This window comes from Microcaecilia unicolor, chromosome 4 (genome assembly GCF_901765095.1).
Source record: "Microcaecilia unicolor chromosome 4, aMicUni1.1, whole genome shotgun sequence".
Taxonomy (NCBI): Eukaryota; Metazoa; Chordata; class Amphibia; order Gymnophiona; family Siphonopidae; genus Microcaecilia; species Microcaecilia unicolor.
Genome location: NC_044034.1, coordinates 152,945,000 through 152,968,907, shown reverse-complemented (window position 1 = coordinate 152,968,907; position 23,908 = coordinate 152,945,000). Strand labels below are relative to the sequence as shown.

The 23,908-nt window shown below is 40.3% G+C and overlaps 1 protein-coding gene across 1 annotated transcript in view; it reads right to left on the bottom strand.

Moving 5' to 3' along the window:
* NUP160 (nucleoporin 160) overlaps positions 1-23,908 on the bottom strand; it is a 121,787-nt gene that overhangs the window by 54,577 nt on the left and 43,302 nt on the right. Inside the window, exons 11-21 of the mRNA XM_030200755.1 lie at positions 23,349-23,417; positions 13,968-14,051; positions 11,804-11,974; positions 11,052-11,151; positions 10,434-10,599; positions 10,159-10,286; positions 9,882-10,039; positions 9,558-9,691; positions 9,337-9,410; positions 3,974-4,133; positions 2,725-2,794 (exon numbers count right to left, since the gene is read on the bottom strand). Coding sequence (XP_030056615.1) covers positions 2,725-2,794; positions 3,974-4,133; positions 9,337-9,410; positions 9,558-9,691; positions 9,882-10,039; positions 10,159-10,286; positions 10,434-10,599; positions 11,052-11,151; positions 11,804-11,974; positions 13,968-14,051; positions 23,349-23,417 — 1,314 coding nt within the window. The remainder of the gene's footprint in view (positions 1-2,724; positions 2,795-3,973; positions 4,134-9,336; positions 9,411-9,557; positions 9,692-9,881; positions 10,040-10,158; positions 10,287-10,433; positions 10,600-11,051; positions 11,152-11,803; positions 11,975-13,967; positions 14,052-23,348; positions 23,418-23,908) is intronic.

Here is a 23,908-nt window from a genome sequence, read left to right as displayed (position 1 = left end):
GCTCCTCTGTGATTGACGAAGATGGAACTCCTAATGCTGAAGCAGAAGGCTTCTCAATGGAAAGTACTGTGCTCCTCTTTATGAAACAACCTCGGTACTTTCGATCATTTCCCTCCTCTAACGGCTCCTTCAACAACGCCTCCTCTGAATAGGCCGAGGCCATATAAGATAAGGAGGGAGAGGCAGAGAGCCTTATCTGCTCACTCCTGGAGCTCTATATGAGATCTCTTAGGAATTGGAGGGGCAGTGGGGTGAGAAACTGAAGCACCTTGCAGCAACTTTGACTGTCCCTGCCTCATTAAATAGGCCTGGTGCAAGAACTAAACTGCGGAGAAAACAAAGATCCTGATGCAGCTGAATGTTCTGTCAGGGGGCTGCGCTCTGTGCGTGATTAGCCAGAGGCTGCAGGCACTGACAAAATAGCGCCTGTTCCCACGCTGTCCTCCATCAAACTGTGCACCAACCCTGTCAAATAGCCCGAAGACCCCAGCATATTTGATGCTGCACCAAATCCAAAGACGTGCTGCTGCCAACTGTTTCTTCCACATCCTGTGGGATTCCAGGCTTGCATGCAGTGCAATGCCCCGACACCAGTGGAAGGTCCCACAATGGGAACACCGCTTAACTGCCTCTACGGGAGTTGACATTCACCTCGTTACTAGTGTAGCACAAAGAGTCCCAAGTGGTGAGTCAGGATCCATCCCCTGTACCAAGTAGAGCTTTCAGCCCTCCAAATGGTTTTGAATGAAACTTTAGTCAGACTTACCACTACCAGCTGCTCCCCCCAAGCTCAGTCTCAGTAAGTCTTACCAAAGACGAGAAAAGCTCAGAACTCATACTCTATCCTACGCTCTTCAACAAACTTTTTTTTTTTTTTTTTTTTTAAGTTTGTTGTGCAGGAAAAGGAGAGCGGTGAAGGGAGGGATGGAGTAAATTCGATGGCACCACAGACAGGGGATCTAAAGACCTCAAGATAGAGGACTCTGCAGACAGACACCCACAAATCTCAACTGGGGACCAGTTAACAAACTGCTTTGGAGCAAATCACTCAGAACCAGAGGCTGAAAAGTGTCCATCCACCTGCTGGAGACAGAAAATACTGAGGAGCTGGACTGGATGCCAAGAGAGATGTGTTCATCAACCAGCAGGTGGAGACAGAGAACTGAAAACAGCTGAGAGAAAGTAAACTTTATTAGTCCACAGGTTCTGGAATAGTGGGAAGCTACGTAATGGAAGGTCAGTGTACCTGAATATAAACCTTGAGCTACTACTGAAAAAAAAAAAGGTGTGAGCAAATTCCAAATAAATAAATTAAAGATCAGTACCAGGAATTTGTACAGTTAATTGGAAATGGGAGATAGTGAACCAAACCATCTGGACCAATACCATATGAAGTTTTATAAAGTAATGTTACCAATTTAAAAAAAATCAACTCTCAATAGGGAGCCAATGCAATTATCGTGAAAGCTAAGTTATCTGATCATATTTTTTACCTTCAAAAATTAGACAAGTTGCTGTATTTTGCAGCAACTGCAGTATACCCTTTAGTTTTGCTGTAATACCACCATACAAAGAATTGTAATAATCTAATTGAGGTAAAATGATTGCCTGAACCACTACCCAAAAACTTTTGGAAGTTTAATATACACGTATTGCGCACAGTTGATGCAATCGAAAAACGTTTCCTTATTAGTTCATCTATCTGTATCTCAAAAGATAATTTAGAATAAAGAAATATGCCCAACACTTTGGACATCAAGTACTTCCCCAGAGTGCAGCACAATCTCCCTTCCGATAATCTCATCTGAGTTCCCATAACAAACCAATTTTTTTTTTTTTTGCTTATTTAACTTCAAAAAGTTGTTATACGTCCAATTATCTACCAAACAACATAATAGGCAAACCTGCTATTTCTTTAAAATTCACATATGTAGGACTTAAAGTAATTTCACAGACCATCTGGGATTGTTTCTCCAGATTCAGTTCAGTTTTTCCTTTTTATACATTATTATTACCCAGCTTCCTCTGTACTTTTTCTGAATTGACTCCCTTCTGTTGTGGTCTAATTCATGAAACTTATGATTTTTTACTGATATATTATTTGTATTGTAGCTCTCTATTTGGAGCTTCTTTTCTTCAAAGTTATTCTGATTGTATTATATAGAAATTATAATAATAAAAAATAAAAATCCCAAGTCCACATACATGCAGGAGATTTATCTGAATTTATATTTCTCAGCATGTATCCAGTTCACATACATGCATGGATTTGAGAAAAAAAAAAAAAAAGACACTTGTAAGAGTTTTCAGGAATACATCAGGGAGGACAAGACAACTTGGTGTGCATAGGACAGCAAATATAATCACTATCCTATAGGCTTTCTATTCCTTAAAGAAAGAGAAAACAATGCTAATCGCATTTTAACCTACATTCACAATGAAGTCAGTGTTCCAGGTTGATGGTCACACAACAGATCAGCGATTGTTTTCATTTTAACAATTTTTAGATTTTGAGATGCTCAGTTTAGAGCTTAAATAAATATTCATACCAGCCTTTACTCACAATGAAGACCCCAAATAGAAGAATCTACTTAAAGAAATCCCCTCTCTTTCTATCTCACTCAGTGATAGTGGTGAACTTATGATAACAAATACCATACACTCACTTCACAGCTAGCAGTGCATTGTACTTGCCTGGAACAAGTTTTCCACTGTTTAGCTTACCTGTAGCTGTATATACTGGCAACTTCCCATCAAACACTCTGGGAATAGAAAGCCAGGGTTATTGGGCCATCTGACAGAAGTTAAGGAACACAGAACAGCCAGAGCTTAAGTCTCAATGTATCCAATATAATGGATTCTTGTCCTTGAAGGCTTATCTCTCTATATAAAACGCACCTCCAACGTTCTAATGAAGCCGGAAGCAGTGTGTAGTTGTGTAGATCGCTGTTTGCCCATGAGTGTCTGCCCCGCCCTCGCATCAAAACATCATGACGTCGAGGGAGGGTAAAACAACGTTACCAACACGAAACCGACAAAGAAACCACGGAGTCAGCTTCAGCACGTTGGAGCTGCTTAAAGTTTGGAACGCAGGGTGGCTGCAGGGGAGCACAGCAGAATCGCTGGGTGGCTGCAGGGGGGGGCAGGAAAGAGCAGATTCGCTGGGTGGATGCAGGGGGGGTCAGGGGAGACAGCGGAATCGCTGGGTGACTGGAGGGCAGGCCAAGGGAATAGCTTGGTGGATGGAGGGGGGGGGGCAGGGGAGATGAGAATCACTGGCTGGCTGGAGGGCGGGCCAGGGGAGAAGAGAATCGCTGGGTGACTGGAGGGAGGCAGGGGAGAGAGGACAATCACACACTCTCTCTCACACACACAGTCTCACACTCAGTCACACACACGCACGGTGCTGCCAACCACGCGGGGGGGGGGGGGGGGGGGGGGAGAGAGGCAGGGAGTCCTGAGACCACATAGGGAGGGGGGAGGTATCTCTGTCACACACACACCCTCTCACGGTCAGTGTCTTTCTCTCTCTCACACTGTATCACATACACTCTATATGTGTCACACAGTCGGTCTCACACACTCGCTCTACTACACTCGGACTCACAGAGTCTGTGTATTGCACACATACTCTCTCACACTCTGTCTCACACACACTGTATCTGTGTAAAACACACTCTCACAAGTCACTGTGTCTCACATACGCACTCGCACACACTCTCTGTCTCACAGACACACTCGCACCCTCACTCACTCTCTGTCACACACACACACACACTCGCACATTCACTCTCTCTCTCTCTCTCCCACACTCCCAGGAAAACCTTGCTAGCGCCCGTTTCATTTGTGTCAGAAACAGGCCTTATTTACTAGTGCATGAGTCTATAAAAAGGTGTCACCAACCTGTTTTTATTATAAACTTAAGGCCAAACAGTATGCTTGCAGAATGGCTCTGTTAGCCTTTAAAGGATACATTTGCTGTATGAGATAGCTGGCAATTGCTGCAACCAGTTGAGGCCAGTTTAAAGCTGTCTGGCTAAGAGGAGTGTTTGGCTGGGAGAAAAGATGAGTGATGATTTGCTTTCTAGACATATCTTGAAAGAATAACTCTATCACAGTCTGTGGGCTGGACACTGAAAAAATGATACAAATGAGAAGCTGGGTTAGAAGGTGAGTAGAAGGTGACAAATCTCACTTTTGCTAAGTAAAAATGAAGGGATTCCAACATTTTCAATTAAACAAATCAGACATAGTATTGTTATAATTAACAAGAATCAGCATACACAAGTAATACACCTACCTACAATAACCTTGCAAAAACATCTTCACACCATTTTACATTTTTGTATATTCTGCTTAAAATATACAATTTAAAATGAACTAAAGTAGGAATTTTATTTCACTGATGTCTACAGCATACTTTAAAGTTGGTACTAGCTTTATTTATAAATTTTTAAGCAATACAATGTAGTAAATGGCAGTATACTTTAAAATTTTAATGTTAAAGCATAATTATAGAAATAGTTAAGAGTAATTCAGAGTAAGAAACAAAAAAAAAAATAGACCTTACCTGCTAATTTTCCTTCCATCAATTCCTCCAGAGCAGTCCAGACATGTGGGTTTAGGATCTTCTACTAGCAGACAGATTGAGAACCACTGGTTGATAACATCACCCTTTATCGGTTCCTGTACTGTCCACAGCCAGCCAGTATTTCTATAACAAAAGCAGCCTAACATGCAACTTTCCCTCTTGGTTTTTATGAGGGGATAACTAAGAAAAGTCAAGCTACAAAAGCTCTACATCACTGGAGACTAGTGAGACACAATCCACCTACCAAAATCTGAACAAAGCTCCCTAAACGCTTCCACCTCTGCAGAATGTCTGGAGCGGGTTCTGGATTGCTTTGGAGAGACTCAAGGAAAGATAAATTATGGAGAAATTAAATCTTATCTGCTAATTTAGGGTCCTGTTTACTAAGGCACCTTAGTGTTTTTAGCGTGCCTACAATTAGAAACACACGCTGTGTAGGCGCCTATAGGGATATTGTAGGTGGCTTGGTAAACAGGGCCCTTACTGTCTTTTAGTCCCTCCAGACAGCACAGATGGGTTATGCACTCCAATCAGCAGGTGGAGACTAAGAACCACTAACTTCTGAGTTTGGCTATAAGTTCCATGTGAAGTCCGAGCCAGTAACCAAACAGCCAAGCAGAAGAAACTAACCCCTGCCTGATGCCAGGCTTCCCTCTCAGGTGCTGATCTGCCAATTCTTGCACCCAGACTCCAATGTCTGCTATTCTGCAAGCAAAACAGATGTGCAATGCAATCAAAATTGAAGTGCAGACAAGTACAAATTCCACTCTAAGTGGAAACAAACTGAGCATGTCTTTTTTTTTTTGGAGCACTATAAATGTGAATCTTACTTTGACCGATATGCAGAACAGTTAAGACCTCACAGCAGTTACTGAGGCACTCACTAAAACTGATCTGGGTGGGCTCTGTGCTGATCTGGAGGGACTAAAGGAAAGCAAGTTAGCAGGCAAGATCTAATTTCTCCTTCCATAACGTTCCCCCACATCAGCACAGATGGGAAGTCATGAAATGCCTAGCCACCGCTTGGGGTTACCCCACGGTCACTTAGAGGGTCTATCCCCAGCACAGCTCAGGTCCGCCTGCACCTGCCACTTGTGATCTACACTAGCACCCTCCTCTTCCCAACTGGGTCACAACTGCCTCTGGGCGAGCCTTCTGTTCTCAAACATCCCCAGCGATTTCTAGGTTAGTAGGGCCACACTCCAAGTGGTCTCACAGTTCCCAGAAAGCACTCACAGACACAACACACAAACCACCAGGATTCTTTATCAGTCCAGAAGAGGCAATAAACGGAATATTATTTATTGCCTTTTAAAAATCGAACAGTGGAACAAAATACTGCAATCAGCAAACAGTAACAGGTAAATGAAATATGGATCCATTATAACACTAATCATTTGTTTACTTCCTAGAAAGTATCTGGGAAGCTCAGGGCATAAATCATCAAATATAACTTTTTTTTTTTTTTTTTTAACAGGGCTTCAACAAAGACTCTCTCTTTCTCTCTCCCAGGCTGAAACTGAAGCAAAAGCAATACTGACAAAAGCTCCTGGGCCAATCAGAGACCAGTCAATATTAGAAAAAAGCTGGTTACATCACTCAGGGCCGTGCCAACACAGTAAGCGAGGTAAGCACTGCAGGGGAGCGCCGACGTCAGACAGGGGCGGGCCCAGGAGGAGAGAGACGCGCGACCGAAGCTGTGCGAAGGCAGGCATCAGCTTTCTTCTTGCCCGTGCAGCGCCTTCGGACAGAGGAGAGAGGCGCTGCACGGGCCCGGTAAGAGGGAGGGGGGCCCGGTGGAGGAGGGGAATGGCGGCGACGACCCCAAGAGGGGGCGGGGCACAGGGCGGAGGATGTCGGGAGGCGGAGCTGAGGGGAGACAGAGTAGTGAGGAAGGGAGGGGGGCCGGGGCTGTGCGAAAACAGGGTTGAAAGATATTACAAAGAGTGGCATGAAGTTCTGGGGACCATTTCTTCCTCCTGCCCCTGGATTTATTGCCATGAAAATAAAACCTAAAAGGAAGCATGTCGACTTTTCTACACATGTGGAATAACAAAACCTTTCAGTTTCCTTTTGACCAATCACAGCGCTATTAGCTCTGCTAATGCACTGGGATTGGCTCACAGTTTGTTTGTTTTTTCACTTTACAATTTTTCCTGGCACAGAGCTGTCCTAACGAGAGGTCCAGACCTCTCGTTAGATTTCCTGCCTTTTTCCTGCGTAAAGGCAATTGGAAAAGGTTAGTGCATCTTGTTTCAGTGGGGTTTTCACACTAATTGCTCATCTCCATTCCGTTTTCGTTAGCTGCTAGCTTCCTCGGTAAAAGCCCTTTGATGCATGCAACGGATCAAATTTTCCTCGTTGGAGGGTCATTAAAGGCTCATTAAGCTTTAGTGCATCTGCCTCTTAATTACCAATTTCATGAACATGAAAGCACGAAAAGCTAAGTGGTTGTAAACCCTTTATTTGTTCAGCAATCCCACAAAGATGCACTCCATCTTTCAGCTCCTATTTCCTTTGCATCTTGTGCCACACCGGGGGGGGGGGGGGGGGGGGGGCAACTGATAGTCTGCAGGGGGGCTCCAGAGACCCTTGGCACGGCCCTGACATCACTCAGGCATTTCCTTATCTATGTTACCTAAGGAAAGAAAGGTCAGTTCTTTCTAACAGCCTGAAACATAACACCACCTGCTGGCCAAACTAGAGAAATGCACTTCAAGATTTAAATAAGGCAATTTTAAAGGCTTAAAACAAACTGTTCTGTCACAGGAAGTACCAAAGCAATGACCAATAGGGGACTGGCTTCCAAAACTCGCACTGCAAAGGATGCATCCTGATGCGACTGCATATTCAACCAATAACAGCACGCAAAGAAATAAAAAGATGACCAGATGGCCGCCTTGCAAATGTCCAAGAGGTGGTACTAGAGAGCATGTTGCCCACAATGCTGATTGGCCCCTAGTGAAATAAGCCTTTAGCCCCGAGTACCTAACTGCCCTTCAAGATGTAAGCTGATTCAATAACCTCTTTAATCCATCTCACAATAGCTGCCATATACGCCACCTCTCCTATGACCACCCACCCGGATGCTGCCTCTCCTTTCCTATGACCAATTACCAGGACAAACAACCAATCCAAACTGATGAAACTCTCGAGTCTGATGAACGTACAGACGCAATACCCAGACATCCAGGTGGTACAACCGATGAAGGTCATCCGAGTCCTTGACCTCTCCCAAAACAGGCAAGACCACTGGCTGATTAACACAAAAACCAGAAACCACCTAAGGAAGAAAGGAAGGAACGCTCTCAATCCCGCTCTCTTAAGAAAACAGGAATAGCTCCCCAGCAAGACAACACCTGTTACTCCGAAATCTGCCTCAAGGAAGCAACAGCTACCAAAAACACCATCTTCAAGATAATTCCTTCAGGGAACTGTTCACTAAGGGCTCAAAGGAGGAGATACCACAACCTAAGAATCAGATTAATATCCAAAGAAGGCACCAAGAACTTGACAGGAAGCTGAAGCAGACACACTCCTCAAAGAAAACAGACATCGCGATGAGAAGCCACAGACTTGCTCTTCATTAAACCTCAAAAGAATGCTAAGACCACCATCTGTATTTTGAGCGAGAACAGAACAAGCCCTTTGACCAAACCATCGCGCAGAAACTCCAAAACCTGAGGAACCAATGACTTAGACAAATGAAATGTTCCAAATGCCAACCCAAAAATACACCAGACCTGGATTTAAGCCAGAGAAGTAGAACAGCTCCTAGAGTGAGAGTGTCACAATCACCTTGTTCAAATTTCCTCATTTCTTTAAATGCGTCCTTTCAAGAGCCATGCTGTAAGACAAAATGGAAACAAGTCTGGCATCAAGACGGGTCCTTGAACGACAAAATGGAAACAAGTCTGGCATCAAGACGGGTTCCTGAACCATTCTCCCTTCCGCCACTGCCAGCCGGATGGCATGGTCGATCAGACACACCAGGTTGTCATATCTGTGTCTGAAGCTACTTCAGCAGGACTCTCCAGGGTTCCACCCCCTCTTTAAAATAATATATATATGTATTTTTAAAGTAAATAAAAACTGTACAGATCTTCACCTCTGGTCCCCTTCCAAGTGTAAGGGAGGATGACAGAGGCACAGCAGGAATACCACCACCCCCAAGTCAGAGATAAGCAGAAGGACGAGATGGTGCGGTTTGCATCCCCAGATTATATGGAGTGGCCCCACTAAGTATTGAGTCAAGGATGTAAAGAATTAATCAAGACTTCTCTTTACTTTTGGAATATTTAAATTGTAGAGTATGCTGTATAGATCAATTAAAAAAAATCTAATTTAATGCATTTTGAATTATTTTTAGATAAAAGAATTATGAAAAATATGAAGTGTGAAGAGCTTCGCAAGGCACTGTAAATATACTGCATTTATTAATACTACATACAAGAACATGAAGTTACAATGCAGGAATAAATGGGAAAATATTTCCCAATGTATTCATTGTAAGACAATATAAACAAAATTGTGTTAAATAGAGAGAGAGAAATGCAGATAATGTAACTACAGTGATGCTTTTGCATGGATAAATTCTAGTAAAATCATAGCACCACTTTAACAACCTTTTCATCATGGTATTCTCTGCAGCAGTGGGAATAGAAACCAACCCCCTGCCCCAAATGGCAGAAAGCCAAGGCAGGGAGAGAAACAGGAAATTTATCAACAAGAAGAAGACATCTTACCTGACCTGTGTGCTGGTGCTAAGGCCGGGGAATCGGAAAGCTCCAGCACTGATAAATGCTGTAGATTGGATTCACTGCAGAAGGAAAACAAGCAAGAAACTTATTAAAAAGCAACCATAAAAATGTGAGCAAGGCGCTCCTTTAAATTCACATCTGCCTTAGAATCTCACAGACCCCCTTCCCCCCAATCTTCCACAAAGATGTTTAGAGAATGAACTTACAGCATATCAACAGGAACTGCTGAAGCCAGGCATTGGCTGCCCCATCTTATCACATAATAAGAGGAAAGAAGTTGAGATGTGCGAGGCATTAGTTCCTGTTGGGCCTGTAGAAGCTGCCCCCCTCCAAAAACCATCTGAGAGATAAAAAAAAAAAAATTAGAGAAAACAGCCAAGATCACAGGCAGGCACAGGTGTCAGAAGAATCAGTGAAACAACTTCAGCTGAGAAGAAAATGTTCTACTTTGAAAGGCAGCAACTTCCAATCAATACTCTGACTGCTTCCCTTCAAATTCTCCCACCTTCAGCTCCCCAGTTTATACTCACATCTCCCAGTCTCAGCATCTCCTGCTGCAGAACCAACAGGTCTCGGCAAATCAGGAATCGGGTTGCGGCAATATGGTACACTGCCTGGCATACTATGTTGGCTGCAGTGTCACTTCCATAGAGCTGGGACAGATTCATACGCACATTCAATGGCTGAGCTAAAATGAGAGATTTGTAACTGGTGTGTACTTTGCAATATGACAGATGAACATTACAGAATACAGGTAATAGACTGAGAAATGCAGAAAACATTGTACATGATGCTTCTAACATTTACCCGCATCAAATCCTCGCTCCATCTCCATTTCTGTTTCATAGTCCATTTCCCGAATAATCCATTTAATAGCTTGTACAGGATTTCTGATATCATGCAATTTACTGTGGATATCATTCATCACATGCTCCCTAGAAGCGTCAGAAATACAAGATGAGTTTCTTGGTCATCATCTGGGATAGGCAGTACTCCATGTACACCACACGTCTCTAAAAGGAGACAACACTACTCAATCATGCAGAAAGTTCAGGAGATATTTTGACCACATTTTTTCTTACATATCATTAGATATCAGGTCTTGAAGGATCTGTCCTGCAGCCACTTCTGGCGACTGAAGGTGGAAGCAAGCTGTCTCCATGACACATGCCATGTCTACAGAAATGGATTCCCTTATGAGTTTTAGACATTGAATAAGGCAAGTTACATCGTGAGCAAAATCTAGATCTGCAAAAGAGATAAAACCAGACAGTTCTATCATTTTAAGTGAATTGAATTAACTGAGCTACTGAGGGGCAAACTTTACAAATACATTCATAAGTAGTACATGCATGCTTCCTTGTGTGGCGCTTTAATGAATTTTCAAAACTATGTGCATCCTTTCACTTTGAAAAGGTATCTTAGGGATTTTTCTGCACTATATTTACAGCTGCTCTTTGGCACATTTAAAAAAGTACTTGAAGACTTTGCAGCTAAGCAAGCAGAATGAAAATTGCTTTTCAGATTCCTATCCCTTAACACAAATTTTCACTCGCAAGGCAAAGCAAAGCTGCTTATGCATCATTGCTCAATAGTTTTAAAGAAATAAAAAAGTTCTGGTTATAATTATAGGACATGAAAAAGTTAGATTGCTAAGGACTACAAGATGATGTCTTAACTCCTCCCCCCTCTTCAATTACCTTCAGATATTGCACTCTCATCCTCTGTCAAGAAATGCTCATCTAACAAGAGGTACAGGTGATCCACTAAGGAGCATGGAACAAGGAAAGATAAAAATCCCTGTAATGGTAAAAAGTCTCTGTCACTTTCCAAAACTCATCAAGCAAGTTTTGAAGTAAAAATCAGGTGACTTCAAATTATTCAGATGTCCAAAAGCACAGGTATTCAAAACGCTGCTGCTAACTCGACAGTTTTAGACACATGGGTGGGGGGGGGGGGGGGGGGGGGGTCCAAACAGCCAGCAGCAGAGATCTGCAGTGGATTTTCTTTGTGTGGGAGAAGGGGGTGAAATTTTTTTTTTTTAGTTCTTTCCTATACCATTTCTTTTAATAGCAAAACAAAGGGGAGAAAGAAAATTACAACAGAAACAAACAGTTATACTGATAAGCACACCATGTTTGAGAAACATGTCACTATATACACAACCTTAGGACTATGATATAAAAGGAGTAGAAAATGTTTTCAAAAAATTAGTTGCCAGGCAAAATACTTAGGAAACTAGGGAAAATTTCTTTATTTCTTGCTAATTTTCTCCATTCCCTATGTCTCTTTCCCCTGCTCCTGTCACTACCTGTGGCTCAGCAGCTCTGACTGGCACTAGCATTGGTTCCTCTATTGTTCTGATGGTAGGTGTGAGGCCCCAAATTTTATTCACCTGAACCACCCAGCACCATGACAGGCTAGGTTTATGGCATCCTTCAAGTGTCCTCACCTTTTTCAGCAAACACACCATGTTAGCATGGGGATTTACGTGCAGGGCAAGAGGGCGTGAAAGTGCTTCTTGGTACTGAAGACAGCATGCATAGAACTTGGACCAAAATTCAACCTGTAGCTGTCGAAACTCCTCCTGCGATAATTCATATTCTGTGATGCTGCTATGGAGCTGAACAGAATGGAATAAGTCTATAATTCAAGTCACTGCAGTAAGTTAACCCCAAGATTATGCATTCATTTCTGCATCGATTATTCTTTAAGTACAGTTTCTGGTGTACTAAATTATGCTCTGTCCATATCACACATGTTTAACTCAACAGCTCGGATGCTGAACAAGATTTTACATGCCTTCGCACTGTGCTGGATCAGAGGTAATTCTGCAACATAGTAACATAGTAAATGGCGGCAGATAAAGACCTGAACGGTCCATCCAGTCTGCCCAACAAGATAAACTCATTTTACATGGTATGTAATACTTTATACGTATATCAGAGTTTGATTTGTCCCTGCCTTTCTCAGGGCACAGACCGTATAACAGCTAAAGAGATCAAGAAAAAGGGTGAAGGCAGAAATGTTCAATCAAGATTACTAGGATTTCCCCTCAATTTTGTCATTGACTAGAGATACCAACAATGACATTACGAAAGAAAAGTTTAACTTTAAGACCAAAGATTCAACATTTTCTATTAACACTTAGATAACAGTGTGGTTGCCACGTTAGTCCAATTTTTTTTGTTTTATTTATGATTGTTGCTTTTAAAGTGGACTAACGATACATTTCTTGACTTGCTTTCAAAGGCTAAAACCTTTCTCCTTAGGAGAGGACAACATAAGCAAAAGATGACAAATATCAGACTATATAAGATGGCCTTTTACTTAATACATTTGTGATAAGCTTTCTAAGTAACCTTTTTAATTAAAGTATCACCTTATTTTCCTTCCTATTTATTAATATAAAGCCTTGGAACAGTATGGGAGATTACAAAAGGAGCAGTCATTAGATTCAAATTATTCTTCAGATTTTCATCATCACTAATTCTTGTTTGTCCCACGTTTACTTCTCCTCTTTAAGCTTTCAGCACATTTGATGGGCTATTGGGCTATAAGTCTTCATTTGCAACTACCCAGTGAATTCTTTAGTATCATCTCCCCCTCCCCCCAAACTTACTTAGCCCCATTACTGCAGTAATAGACTTAAGCTATGGCATCACTTACTAGGACTCCTCTCAAAATCCTGCAGTCACATATCATCATTCAAGGGCCCTTACCACTCGCCAATCTGGAACTACTGCCCGGCTACCGCAGGAGCCTGGCGGTAGTTCCCAACCCCAGTGTGTGCAATTTTTGGTGCTATAAAAATATTTTCTATCTTTGTACCGCTGGTGCTTACCCGGCAGTAATTGGGCAGCACCAGGTTGGCGTGGGAGCCCTTACTGTCACCTCAATGGATTGCAGTAAGTGCTCCCTTCCGAAATGGCCATGTGGTGATTCACTTAACGCATGGTCATTTCTTGTCCAGAAAAATGGCCACATGGTTATTCACTTACCACATGGCCATTTCTTGTCCGCTGTGGTAAGAGGGGGCCTCAGTGACCATCAAAAGACGCACTGATGCTACCACAGGTCCCCTTTTACTACAGCTTAGTAAAAGGAACCCTCAGTTAGGTATCACTCTTGCATGATGACTAACTTCTTATTTAATTTAATTTGGCATCTATAACCCGCTTCATTGACAAGTCCTAAGCGGCTTACATTTAACGGTATGTTGTCAATAAAATTAATACTAAGTAGTAACATTAGTAACAACTTACAGTGGAACTGTTAAGTATACAGTAAACAGTATTACAACAACTTATTAACTATCTAACATGGTTGAGCTATCCATTAAGATTAACTGAGAATATTACGGTAACATTAGAAAGGATTAACTATTTATATAAGATCAAATTTAGTATGAAACACGATAGTCTTTGGAACTTGTAGTCTGTCATGTAGAACTAGTTTGGGTTCCATTTTTTGTGAATGTTTTGCCAGGATTCTGGACTATGAACACGGTCTCTACTGCATTCCTGACTCCAATCACTTAACTGGTCCCCCATCACCACCTGTCTGTACATGCTTCCTGCAAAATGAACACAAACCCCAACACAAATCAATGTTACCTCAGTTTCCACAGCTAAAGTAACTTCTTTCTTCAGCTCTTCCCAGGAAAATTCCAAGATCCTCCCAACTCCTCGGCAATAGATCTAATGGGGGGGGGGGGGGGGGGGAAACACTCATACAGGTCAAAGGAAATTCCTTTTGGAAATAAGCATCATTAAGAGAGAAACGTTGGAGTCTTACAGATATCTTGGAGAATATTTGATCACTTACAACCACTTTGTGAGTTCAGTTTTCATAAATTTATATCCACACACAAGAATGAGAAGGTGAAATCAGGTCTTACCTGCTAATTCTTTTTCCTTTGTTGAACCAGACCAGTCCAGGAACTTGTTGGTTGTGTGTCCATTGATCAGTAGGTGGAGATAAGAGTAAATTGTGCTGTGCTTTATTAGGAACCCATGCAACTCTAATAATTCAGTATTTAGATGTCAAAGCGTAGAAAATGTAAAAAAAAGCCAAATAGAACAATAAACTTCCTTTTCTGTCAAGTGTAACTCTAAAAACAAAAACATTTGCTCAACATATAACTTAGAATATTGAGTAACGAAGATACGTTAGAAGATGAATGATAAAACACAGAGTAAAAATATATATGGGCAAGAAGCTGGACTGGTCTGGTCTGACTAAAGGAAAGAAAGTTAGCAGGTAACTCCAGAAAAGTCCAGGAACTTGTAGGATGTAAAAATGCAGTCCTCAAAGCCCCTGCTCCAATTACTGAGGCACCAAAAGAAGCTTTCTCTCTGGCTGAAACATCTAACACAGTAATGTTTTGTAAAGGTACAAAGAGAGGACCAAGATACTGCCTTATAAATTTCCAAAGGCAAAACTACACCGTGCTATGCTCTACCCAAGACAATACTACTCCTCTCACAGAATTAGCTCTTGAGACTTCTAGCAGTTGCTTTTCTGCCAAAAGAGAGAAGTAATAATTTTTCAACCACCAAGAAATAGAGGCTTTGGAATCTGCTTCTTTTTGGCCTTAGCAAAGAGGACAAATGATCTATCAGATTTACGGAACTCATCTGCAGCTTTTGAATACCACATGAGCACTCTATTTTAATAATCTGTACCCTGTACAATCTACAATTCTTAACAGGAGACGTGATAAATACAGAGTATAAAAACAAATAGACAAAACAGAGACCATTGCAAATACTACATAACATTAAATCAGATCATTAAATGATTGCTGAAGCAAAAAGGTCTTGAAAGTACCCACAACTTTGGGCCTGCGATAGATCTATGAAATCTAGCCTGACATTATGAAATGATGGAACATCAAGTAAGCCCTTCTGTGCAGATCTTAACTGATGTGATGGCTAATATAATCTCAAAGTAGAAGCAATTAAAGAAGAAACTAAGTTGTTCAGTACTTTAAAAACAAGCAATATAATCTTGTATTTAATCCTCCATTCTATGGGGAGCCAATGAAGCTGGAATAAAACATCCAACATACATAAGAGAAAAATCAGAGCCACAGTCTTCCTTATGAAAAGGAAGTTGATTGACCTACTGAATCAAATGAAAAATGGAAACCACTTTTGGATGAAAGGAAGGAACTGGATGAATAGAGAATACAGCCTCAGTAAATCTGAAAAAGGATCTCCACAAGAGGGCTTAAAGCTCGGAAATGTTCCTAGATAACAGCTACCAAAATGAGATCCTTGAGAGTGGCCTTGCTTAAGGGCTCAAATAGTGCATTCTGTATGGATTTGGAATTAAATTGTTTCCAGTCTGAGCAGACTCATGAAGAGGAGGATGCTGGCATTTGACTCCTTTAAGGCAACGAATAACACCTGGATGAGACACTAAAGAGGAGTTTTCTAGACATCCTTGAAAACAAGATAGGGCCGATACCTGGATCTTTAAACATGCTTTTTGCAGCAATTAATGCCCAATTCAGGCATGTGTGGAGTTTGAGAGGTTTGGTTGGAGTTCTTTTTTAAAAAAAAACCTTTGTATAATTTGATATTTATAAATGTTGTAAAAATTTTATAATATTGTTATTTATCATATCTTTATATACATATAAATATATTTCATATTATTTTTGGAGGTATGTTACACATTGGTTTTAGTTCCTTTACATCTTTGGTGATTTTTTGACTTTTGTTTTAAAGACGCTACTCCCTGGGTGGTTTATAGCTGAGCAATCAAGCAGAGTAGGTGTTTGTGCACACTTGCCAGCTCTGGTTTTATTCCATGTTTTCAGTTCAGTTTCACTTTGCTTTCTATAGTGGACTGTTGCTAGTTAGTTCTTTGTAGCAAGTAATGGTTCCTTAAAGCAAGTGTAGAGATTGAGAGCTCTATGTATATAGCCTGTTTGTGTTATGTTAGCTTTTTTGTTTATTTATTAAATAAGATAACAACTGCTATGGCGATTTATTATCATTATTAAAGGAAGATTTTACTTTTAAAATATATATATAAACTTTTTTTTTTTTTTTTTTTTAAGTCTCCAAGTAGCATATGGAAAGTTTTTCCTTCTTCTTTTTTCTTACTTTTCGTAATTTGTTTGCAGTGTCTTCACCTTGATTGAGGAAAGCACCCTGCTGGTTTTTTATGTTTCAATCTCATGTCCTGCTTGGACTATTGTGAGTTATCTATGTTTTTATTATTTTGATTATGTATGTTTTCAAGTAACATTATAGTAATAGATTTCTCCTATTAAGGTATTCATCCAACATATATGCCATTCCTTTCTGAAAGAGATAACTGATAACAAATGACATTTTAAATGAGTATTGCCATAGAATCTTTTCTGTGTGGCCGTTGTCTTGTTGAATCATATGATTTATTTTGGTCCTTTTAATATTCTATTTTACCTTTTTTGTATATATATATATATAATTATAACTGACATTTTAAATGTATTATAAATATATATTGCCATATAATTCTTTTTGTGAGTTTTATTGAGTGATAAATTTGTGAGTTTTATTGAGTGATAAAATTGTATGAGGTAATTTGTTATAATTGTTGCGAGTCCGATTCTTTATATATGTAAGTATAAATGATATTTTATTATTTTAATTATTGTTTGGACTATTGTTCTTATGCTATCTAAATCAGTTATCTCTATTTCAGATAATTATCATATGCATAACAGAGAATTTATGATTATGTCTTATTTGTGTTACTCAAATTTGTATGTTTGTAAACATAGGTTTATGCAAGTATTTATGTTTATTTCCTCGATGATATTTGATTTCTCCTTCCAAGTGTTTGATTGATTTTATATATCTGATATGGTTTCTTTTTCATTATTAACGTTTTATGATATAGTATTATACAAATATATATGTTTTTAATTGTATTTGATTTTATTTGCTTTTGTAGAGCCCCTGACGCAGCCCTTGTGGGCGAAACACAGTCTGTGTCGGGCAAATCTCTGAAAATAAAGTTTTGAACCATATCACTGATTGATCTGTTTTGTTTGTCTCCATGTTGGATTTTGCGGATCGCTTGCCATCTTGTTTTAAGACCATGGTTGAAGCAGTGCATTGAGCCCCTCCATGCCAAATTCTTTTTGATGACTGAAAAATCTGAGAACCTTGGCTTTCTTCTGGTTGTCATGAGGTCCAAAATCAGACATCCTCAGTGACTCACTAATAAACTGACCACTTTTTTGGATTGAGGTAATGTCTGCTAAGAAGGCTGGTTTGTAGATTCCGAGTTCCTGCTCTGTGGGCTGCTGAGAGGTTGGCGAGTTTCTTTTCCACCCCGCTGAAAAGATATGCCACCAGAGCTAACTGTGCACTCAAGTTCCCTCCACTTATTTATTTTCAGCACTTGAAATACCACAAGTGATTCCTGAGGTGACTATGCAGTTTACAATTTCTATTACAGGTACTCTGCACTGTCCCTAATGTGCTCACAATCTAAATTGTATATTGTACTTGGGGCAATGGAGGTCTAAGTGACTTGCCCAGGGTCGCACAGAGCTGCAGAGGGAATTAAACCTGGTTCCCCAGGATCTCAACCCACTGTCAACCGTCAGGCAGCAGCAGCAATCGAATCTGGTTCTCCAGGCTTGTTGACATACACTACTGTTGTGGCACTGTCCAAAATAACTAGACCAGATTTTCCCCTGAAGGTAGGTGTTTGGCAAAGGTGAGAAGAACCTTGCATATCGCTCTGGAGTTCCAGATGGTAAGATGGATCAGGAGGATTCCCTCAGAGTTAACTTGATCTGATCTAGATAATTCTGAAAATGAACTATTCCATCCCCCCCAACTGGAAAGGCTGGCATCTGTGGTAATTACCTCTCAATCTGAAATTAACAGGGGAATTCCCTTCACAAGATTGCTGAGTTGAAGTCACCAGTACATACTGGATCTTGACTGAGAAGTCCAAAAAAAAAAAAGCTATTCCTAGGCCTGAACAGTCAGAGATCAACAACTGAGAAGTGATTCTTAAAAAGATCTCATACGTGCCCTTGCCCACAGAACCAAGGTTGCTGCCATGGACCTCAGAACATGTATACAATCCTAAAATTGAATATTTTACTGTTGTAATCCAAGCACAGCATTATCACAGTCTGTATAACTAGTGTGAAATTTACATTTTTTTAAATCATGTAATCTAATTACATTTGTTTGCTGAACACTAATCCAATTATTTTCATAATCTGGGGTTTCACTGAAAGCGCGGAATCAAATACGACTCCTATGTTGCGAAAATTACTGACAAAAGGAATTAACAAGTCATCAATATAAAAATGTGAAAGAATGTCATCAAGTGAAAAACTAGATTATAGTAAAATCTGAGTTTTAGACATGTTGAGCCTTAAATGACTGCCTTGTAACCAACTGTTAATAGAATTACGGCAGAGGCCTAACATGTTCAATGTATCAGCTACTGATTTGCCAGTTTCCAAAAGAAACTGTATATTGTAGCATAGAGTCTAAATTGAGTTTGCAGAAATTAAAATATGATTTAAATACCACTCTCTCAAGGGAGGCGTTGGACCTCATTCATGCTCATAAATCCACATTGTATGCTGAGAGTAATAAAGCAAGCCACCTTCTTGCGCAGTACTTGAAAACTAAAAAAAGTAGGAATAGGATCTCGCAAATTGTTGATTCCTCGGGGGTCATACACGTCAAAGATGATGCCATTGCCCAGCAATTCCAATTGTACTACAACAAATTATATGATTCTGAAGTTCAATTTTCTGTGGGGCCCTTTGGGGAATTTGGGAACCATCTTGATAGGCCTCTTATAGATGTCTCTCAAAATCATGCTTTAGAACAACCAATCTCCCATAAGGAGATCCTAGATGCCATTCATTCTCTTTCTCCAGGTAAGTCACCAGGAAATGATGGTTTCACTGTAGAATTTTATCAGAGGTTTGCGGATTTTCTGGCGCCCAAGCTGCAACCCCTCTATAATTCTCTCTTATTGCATGAGGGTCAAACTGGCTCCTTCCACCAATTCACGATTGTTGTTATACCCAAACCAGACAGAGACCCGTCCAAAGTTGAGAATTATAGACCTATTTCTCTGATTAACATAGATAACAAAATTTATGCAAAAATCTTGGCTCTCCGCCTTCAACATATTGTTCCAGACATAATCCATAGGGATCAGAATGGGTTTACAGTAGATAGATTGGCTAGCGATAACTCTAGACTTTTCTGGAATATTCTTGCGCATGTTGAGGGCTCTCGTGAGCCTTTTCTAGCGGTTTCACTTGATGCCGAGAAAGCCTTTGATAGAATTGAATGGCCTTACTTGTTTCACATCTTGGCTTGGTTTAATTCTAGCCCATCCTTTATTAAAATGATTAAAGTTTTGTATACTAATCCAAAGGCCTCAATCTCAGTGAACGGTAATAATTCTCACTTTTTTCCTCTTAGAAGAGGCACAAAACAAGGCTGTCCATCGTCACCTCTCCTTTTCAACATTTCCTTGGAGCCATTAGCTATAGCTATTAGAGCTCACTCGCATATTTCTGGTGTCTCTGTTGGAGGGGAGATGTTTAAACTTTCCATCTATGCTGATGATATATTGCTATATACCACACCAAATTCTCTTCCCAGTGTATTGGAAGTAATCAATTCTTTTTCCTCTCTGTCTGGTTATAAGATAAACTGGTCTAAGTCAGCCATAATGCCGCTCAATTCCTTCGTGCATAGAGCTCAGGTATCTCAATACCCATTTTCCCGGGAGCCTCACAAAATTAAGTATTTAGGAGTATAGTATTCCAAATCTGTCGATCAAAGTCTGTCCCTCATTAAGGACCAAATCTTATCTTTAACTGCTTCCATCCTAAATGTATGGTCTCCGCTATATCTAACGTGGTGGGGGAGGGTAGAGGCTATCAAGATGGTTCTGGCTCCAAAACTAAATTACATTTTCAGTATGACCCCCCTCTCCTTTCCCAACTCACTCTACAACAAGCTTGATTCCCTCCTAATTAAGTTTTTATGGAGGCAGAAGCCTCCCCGCATTGCGCTCAAGAAGCTTAAATTACCGAAAAACTTGGGAGGTCTTAATGTTCCTGATTTTAAACACTATCACAAGGCTTTTCGGCTTGCCCAGTCTTTACGGTGGTTCCAAAGGGAATTATCTCATCTCACGCCTCGATGGCAGATTTTTGAGGCAGCGTTGGTGCACCCTTGCCCTTTATCTCTTCTCCCGTATGCAGATTTGTACCCCTATACCAGACGCATTCGGCTGTTAAAAGCCTCTGCCTCTGATATCCGTACGTTTAGGGCTGGCCTTGGAATCCGTGCTCTCTCTTTGGAGGATATATCTCTCTGGTATAACTCTGGTTTTCCAGCTGGTCTCCTGCAGTCTCAAACAGCGGAATGGCAAGAGAGGGGTGTATGGCAGCTGTCGCAACTGTATATTGCTGGTACTCTGTTATCGCCTGCTGCTCTGTCTGCATTGTATAATGTTTCTTTGCTAGATTCTGGCACATGGAAGGACATCTCCACATATATTTCAACCTTTCAGGTCTCCACTTATCTCGAATCCTTCAGAGTTTATCTCCTTTTGTCACACCATTACATCAGGCCGTAAGAAGGCTTCTCTGCTATATAAAAAAACTTCAGGATCTATATGCCGATGCAGTTGCTCCATTGAGGATGACTTGGGAAGCGGAATTTGGTTTGGATGCGTCTGAATTTGATTGGTCTACTTTCTGGGTTAACTCCATACGTCCCACGAAGTCAGCAGCAATATCTCAATCCTCATATTTCATCTTCCACAAAGCCTATTGGACTCCTGCTCGAGTGGCCAGAATCACTAAGAGTGTCAACTTCAACTGCTGGTCTTGTCAGGAAAGAGATGGTTCACTGGCACATATGGTTTTCTACTGTAAAAACGTCAGCGCTTACTGGCAACTAATTTGGTCAAAAATGTGTCTTATCTTTCACTTGCCTGAGTCCACTGCGCTCTCTTATGAGGTTGTGATCTTACGAGCTTCTTGTCCTACTATCCCTCTTTTGGAGTCTCATAAGAAATTGTATAACATACTGCTAGCTGTTGCCTTGCATTTAATTGTCTCCAATTGGAAAAATAATGTGTACCTGAATTATAATGAATGGTGGAGTTATGTATGAGTGATCAGAAAATATGAAACAATTTTGGCCCATAGACGTCGAAACATTAGGTCTGTTTTGAGGACCTGGGCTCGTTTAGACCTTTTTTGTCAGGAGCCACATAGCCCTCCTTGACCTTGTGTAACCCTGCAATTTGTCTCCGGGTATTGCCATGGAACTTTGACTTTGATTATGCTTGCTGCACTAACCATTAGGCCACTCGTCCTTTGTCTTGACAAACACCTAAGTGTCATCCCTACTTTCATTTTGAAACACTTTCACTAAACAGTGATCGTTCCAAGGAACTTCTATAATCTCTTCTAATCTAATTAAATGAACAGGTAACTTAAAGAAAATCAGATCTAAAATATGATCTGCAGTATATGTGGGAACATCAACCAGTTGTTTCCACCCTAAAATATCTAAAATTTGTAATAAATAAATAAAAATTGAAATGATCTCAGTAACACACTCATTAACATGCAAATTAAAATCTCCAAGTTACCAAAGAATTATAGGGTGACAAATTTAGATCAACTAATAATTCTATAAAACTAGAACAATTATAAAGAATTCCAGGAGCACAGTAACATACAATAATGTTTAAGATAAAGGAAGTTATTACAAGGATTTCCATCCCATCCAATTCTATGAAAATTGCCAAAAAAAAAAAAAGGTCAAAGAGTTCTTAAAAATAACTCCCCCCAACACCTCTTCTACTCTTACATGACTAAAAGAGGGCAAAATACTATGGTGGACATAATTGATTTAACATCACTAGATCTTCAAGAAATAATTAGGATTGTGTAATACAAAAAATGTGTAAGGCTAAAGCAGTAATGGTATCAAATAAGATCATTATTTTATTTCTACCCAACCAAATGCTATTTTAAAAGATCGTAATCTAAACTTCTTGGAAGTCTTAAGCAGAGGAATATTAAAAGCACTGCGGCCTATCTAGATACTTACTAAACCAATTTAAATCCCCATAACGCCCTCTACCTGTTATCAAAGAGGCAGAATTGGCAATTAGTATTAAAAAAAAAACAAAAATTCAATAGCAAAATAATGACTAACCACTGAATTTAGTGTGACAAATCAAGACCTCTGCCCAAAATCCGCCCAAACAAGCACGCCTTTGTTGAGCTTCACTGGCACAACAAGGAGGCATGGGGCTCAGTTCTATGTAGTCTTGACGCCCCCTCTCTGACATCACCGAGGGACAGAGCTACTGATGTTCTAGGTCGCGTGCTGGCACTGATGCTAGCAAAGAAGCAAAACAAAGTTCAACTGGGCGCTGATGGAACTGTGCTAGAAGGGAGCATAAGAGGTCAGATGAAATATACCTCAGTCTCACTAAGCTATAACCAAATCTAAAATATCCTCGTGAATGGGAAAGGCTTTAGGAAAACCCCTAAGACCTTCCCATAACTGAATCCCCTTGAAGTGTGGCAGAGAGGTGGAGCAACAAATATACTAAGTATTTTTCTAAAGACTTTGTAAATAAATGTAGAAGCTCTTCTTTTGTTTACTATGCGTACGAGCCTTCTCCTTAACTCTACTGGAACCTATCATCAACTGGTACAGGAGTCCATTTGAACATCTAGAGCTGGAGTACTATGTCAGCCATCCACCACTGAATTGTTAGAGCTACACAGGTGCCTAATAAGGTACAGCACAACTATCTCCACCTACTGGTTGATGGACACACAACCCACAAGTTCCTAGACTGGTCTGGTGCTGAAGCTCCACAAGATTTCAGGAATAAGATGACTCCGCTCCACTCAGTTGTCTACAATTTTGTTCTAGACAAAATAATTTACTGCTCACCTGTAGGGCTTTGAGTAAAGCAGCACTGGTGAACTGCCCCGGAGTGAAGAGAGCTTCTAAATAGGTTTCCTGTTAAATCGAATTCAAAATTATTAGGAAAAAAAAAAAGAAAAAAAAATCAGGAGATATTTTATAGAAACATTACTGCTGTATAAGGCTCTCTTTGCCCCTAAAACTGATATGCTAAATTGTTAGAAAACCTACCAAATAAGATGTCCAATTATTCTGAATAGTCTTATAAAAAAAAATAAATCAGTACACACTCTAAGTATCCAGTGAGTGAATGCGACACTGGAATTACTGTGAGATGTCTTATTCTCTCTCAGAGCAGTTTGTCAAGTCATTTTTTTCCCCCACTTAATACAGTTTGGTGTATTGTTTGTTAATTTTGTATAAATGAAAAAAAGAAGTTTATATTAATGCAGTTTTTGACAACCAAAACACACATGGTTTATTGTCTTTTTACAGTGACTGATTTCCCCACAGTTTCAAAATCAATTCAGTTGAACACTGAAAAGCCACTGATTTTGTATTGAGTTTTTAGAAAAAGTAACACAGCT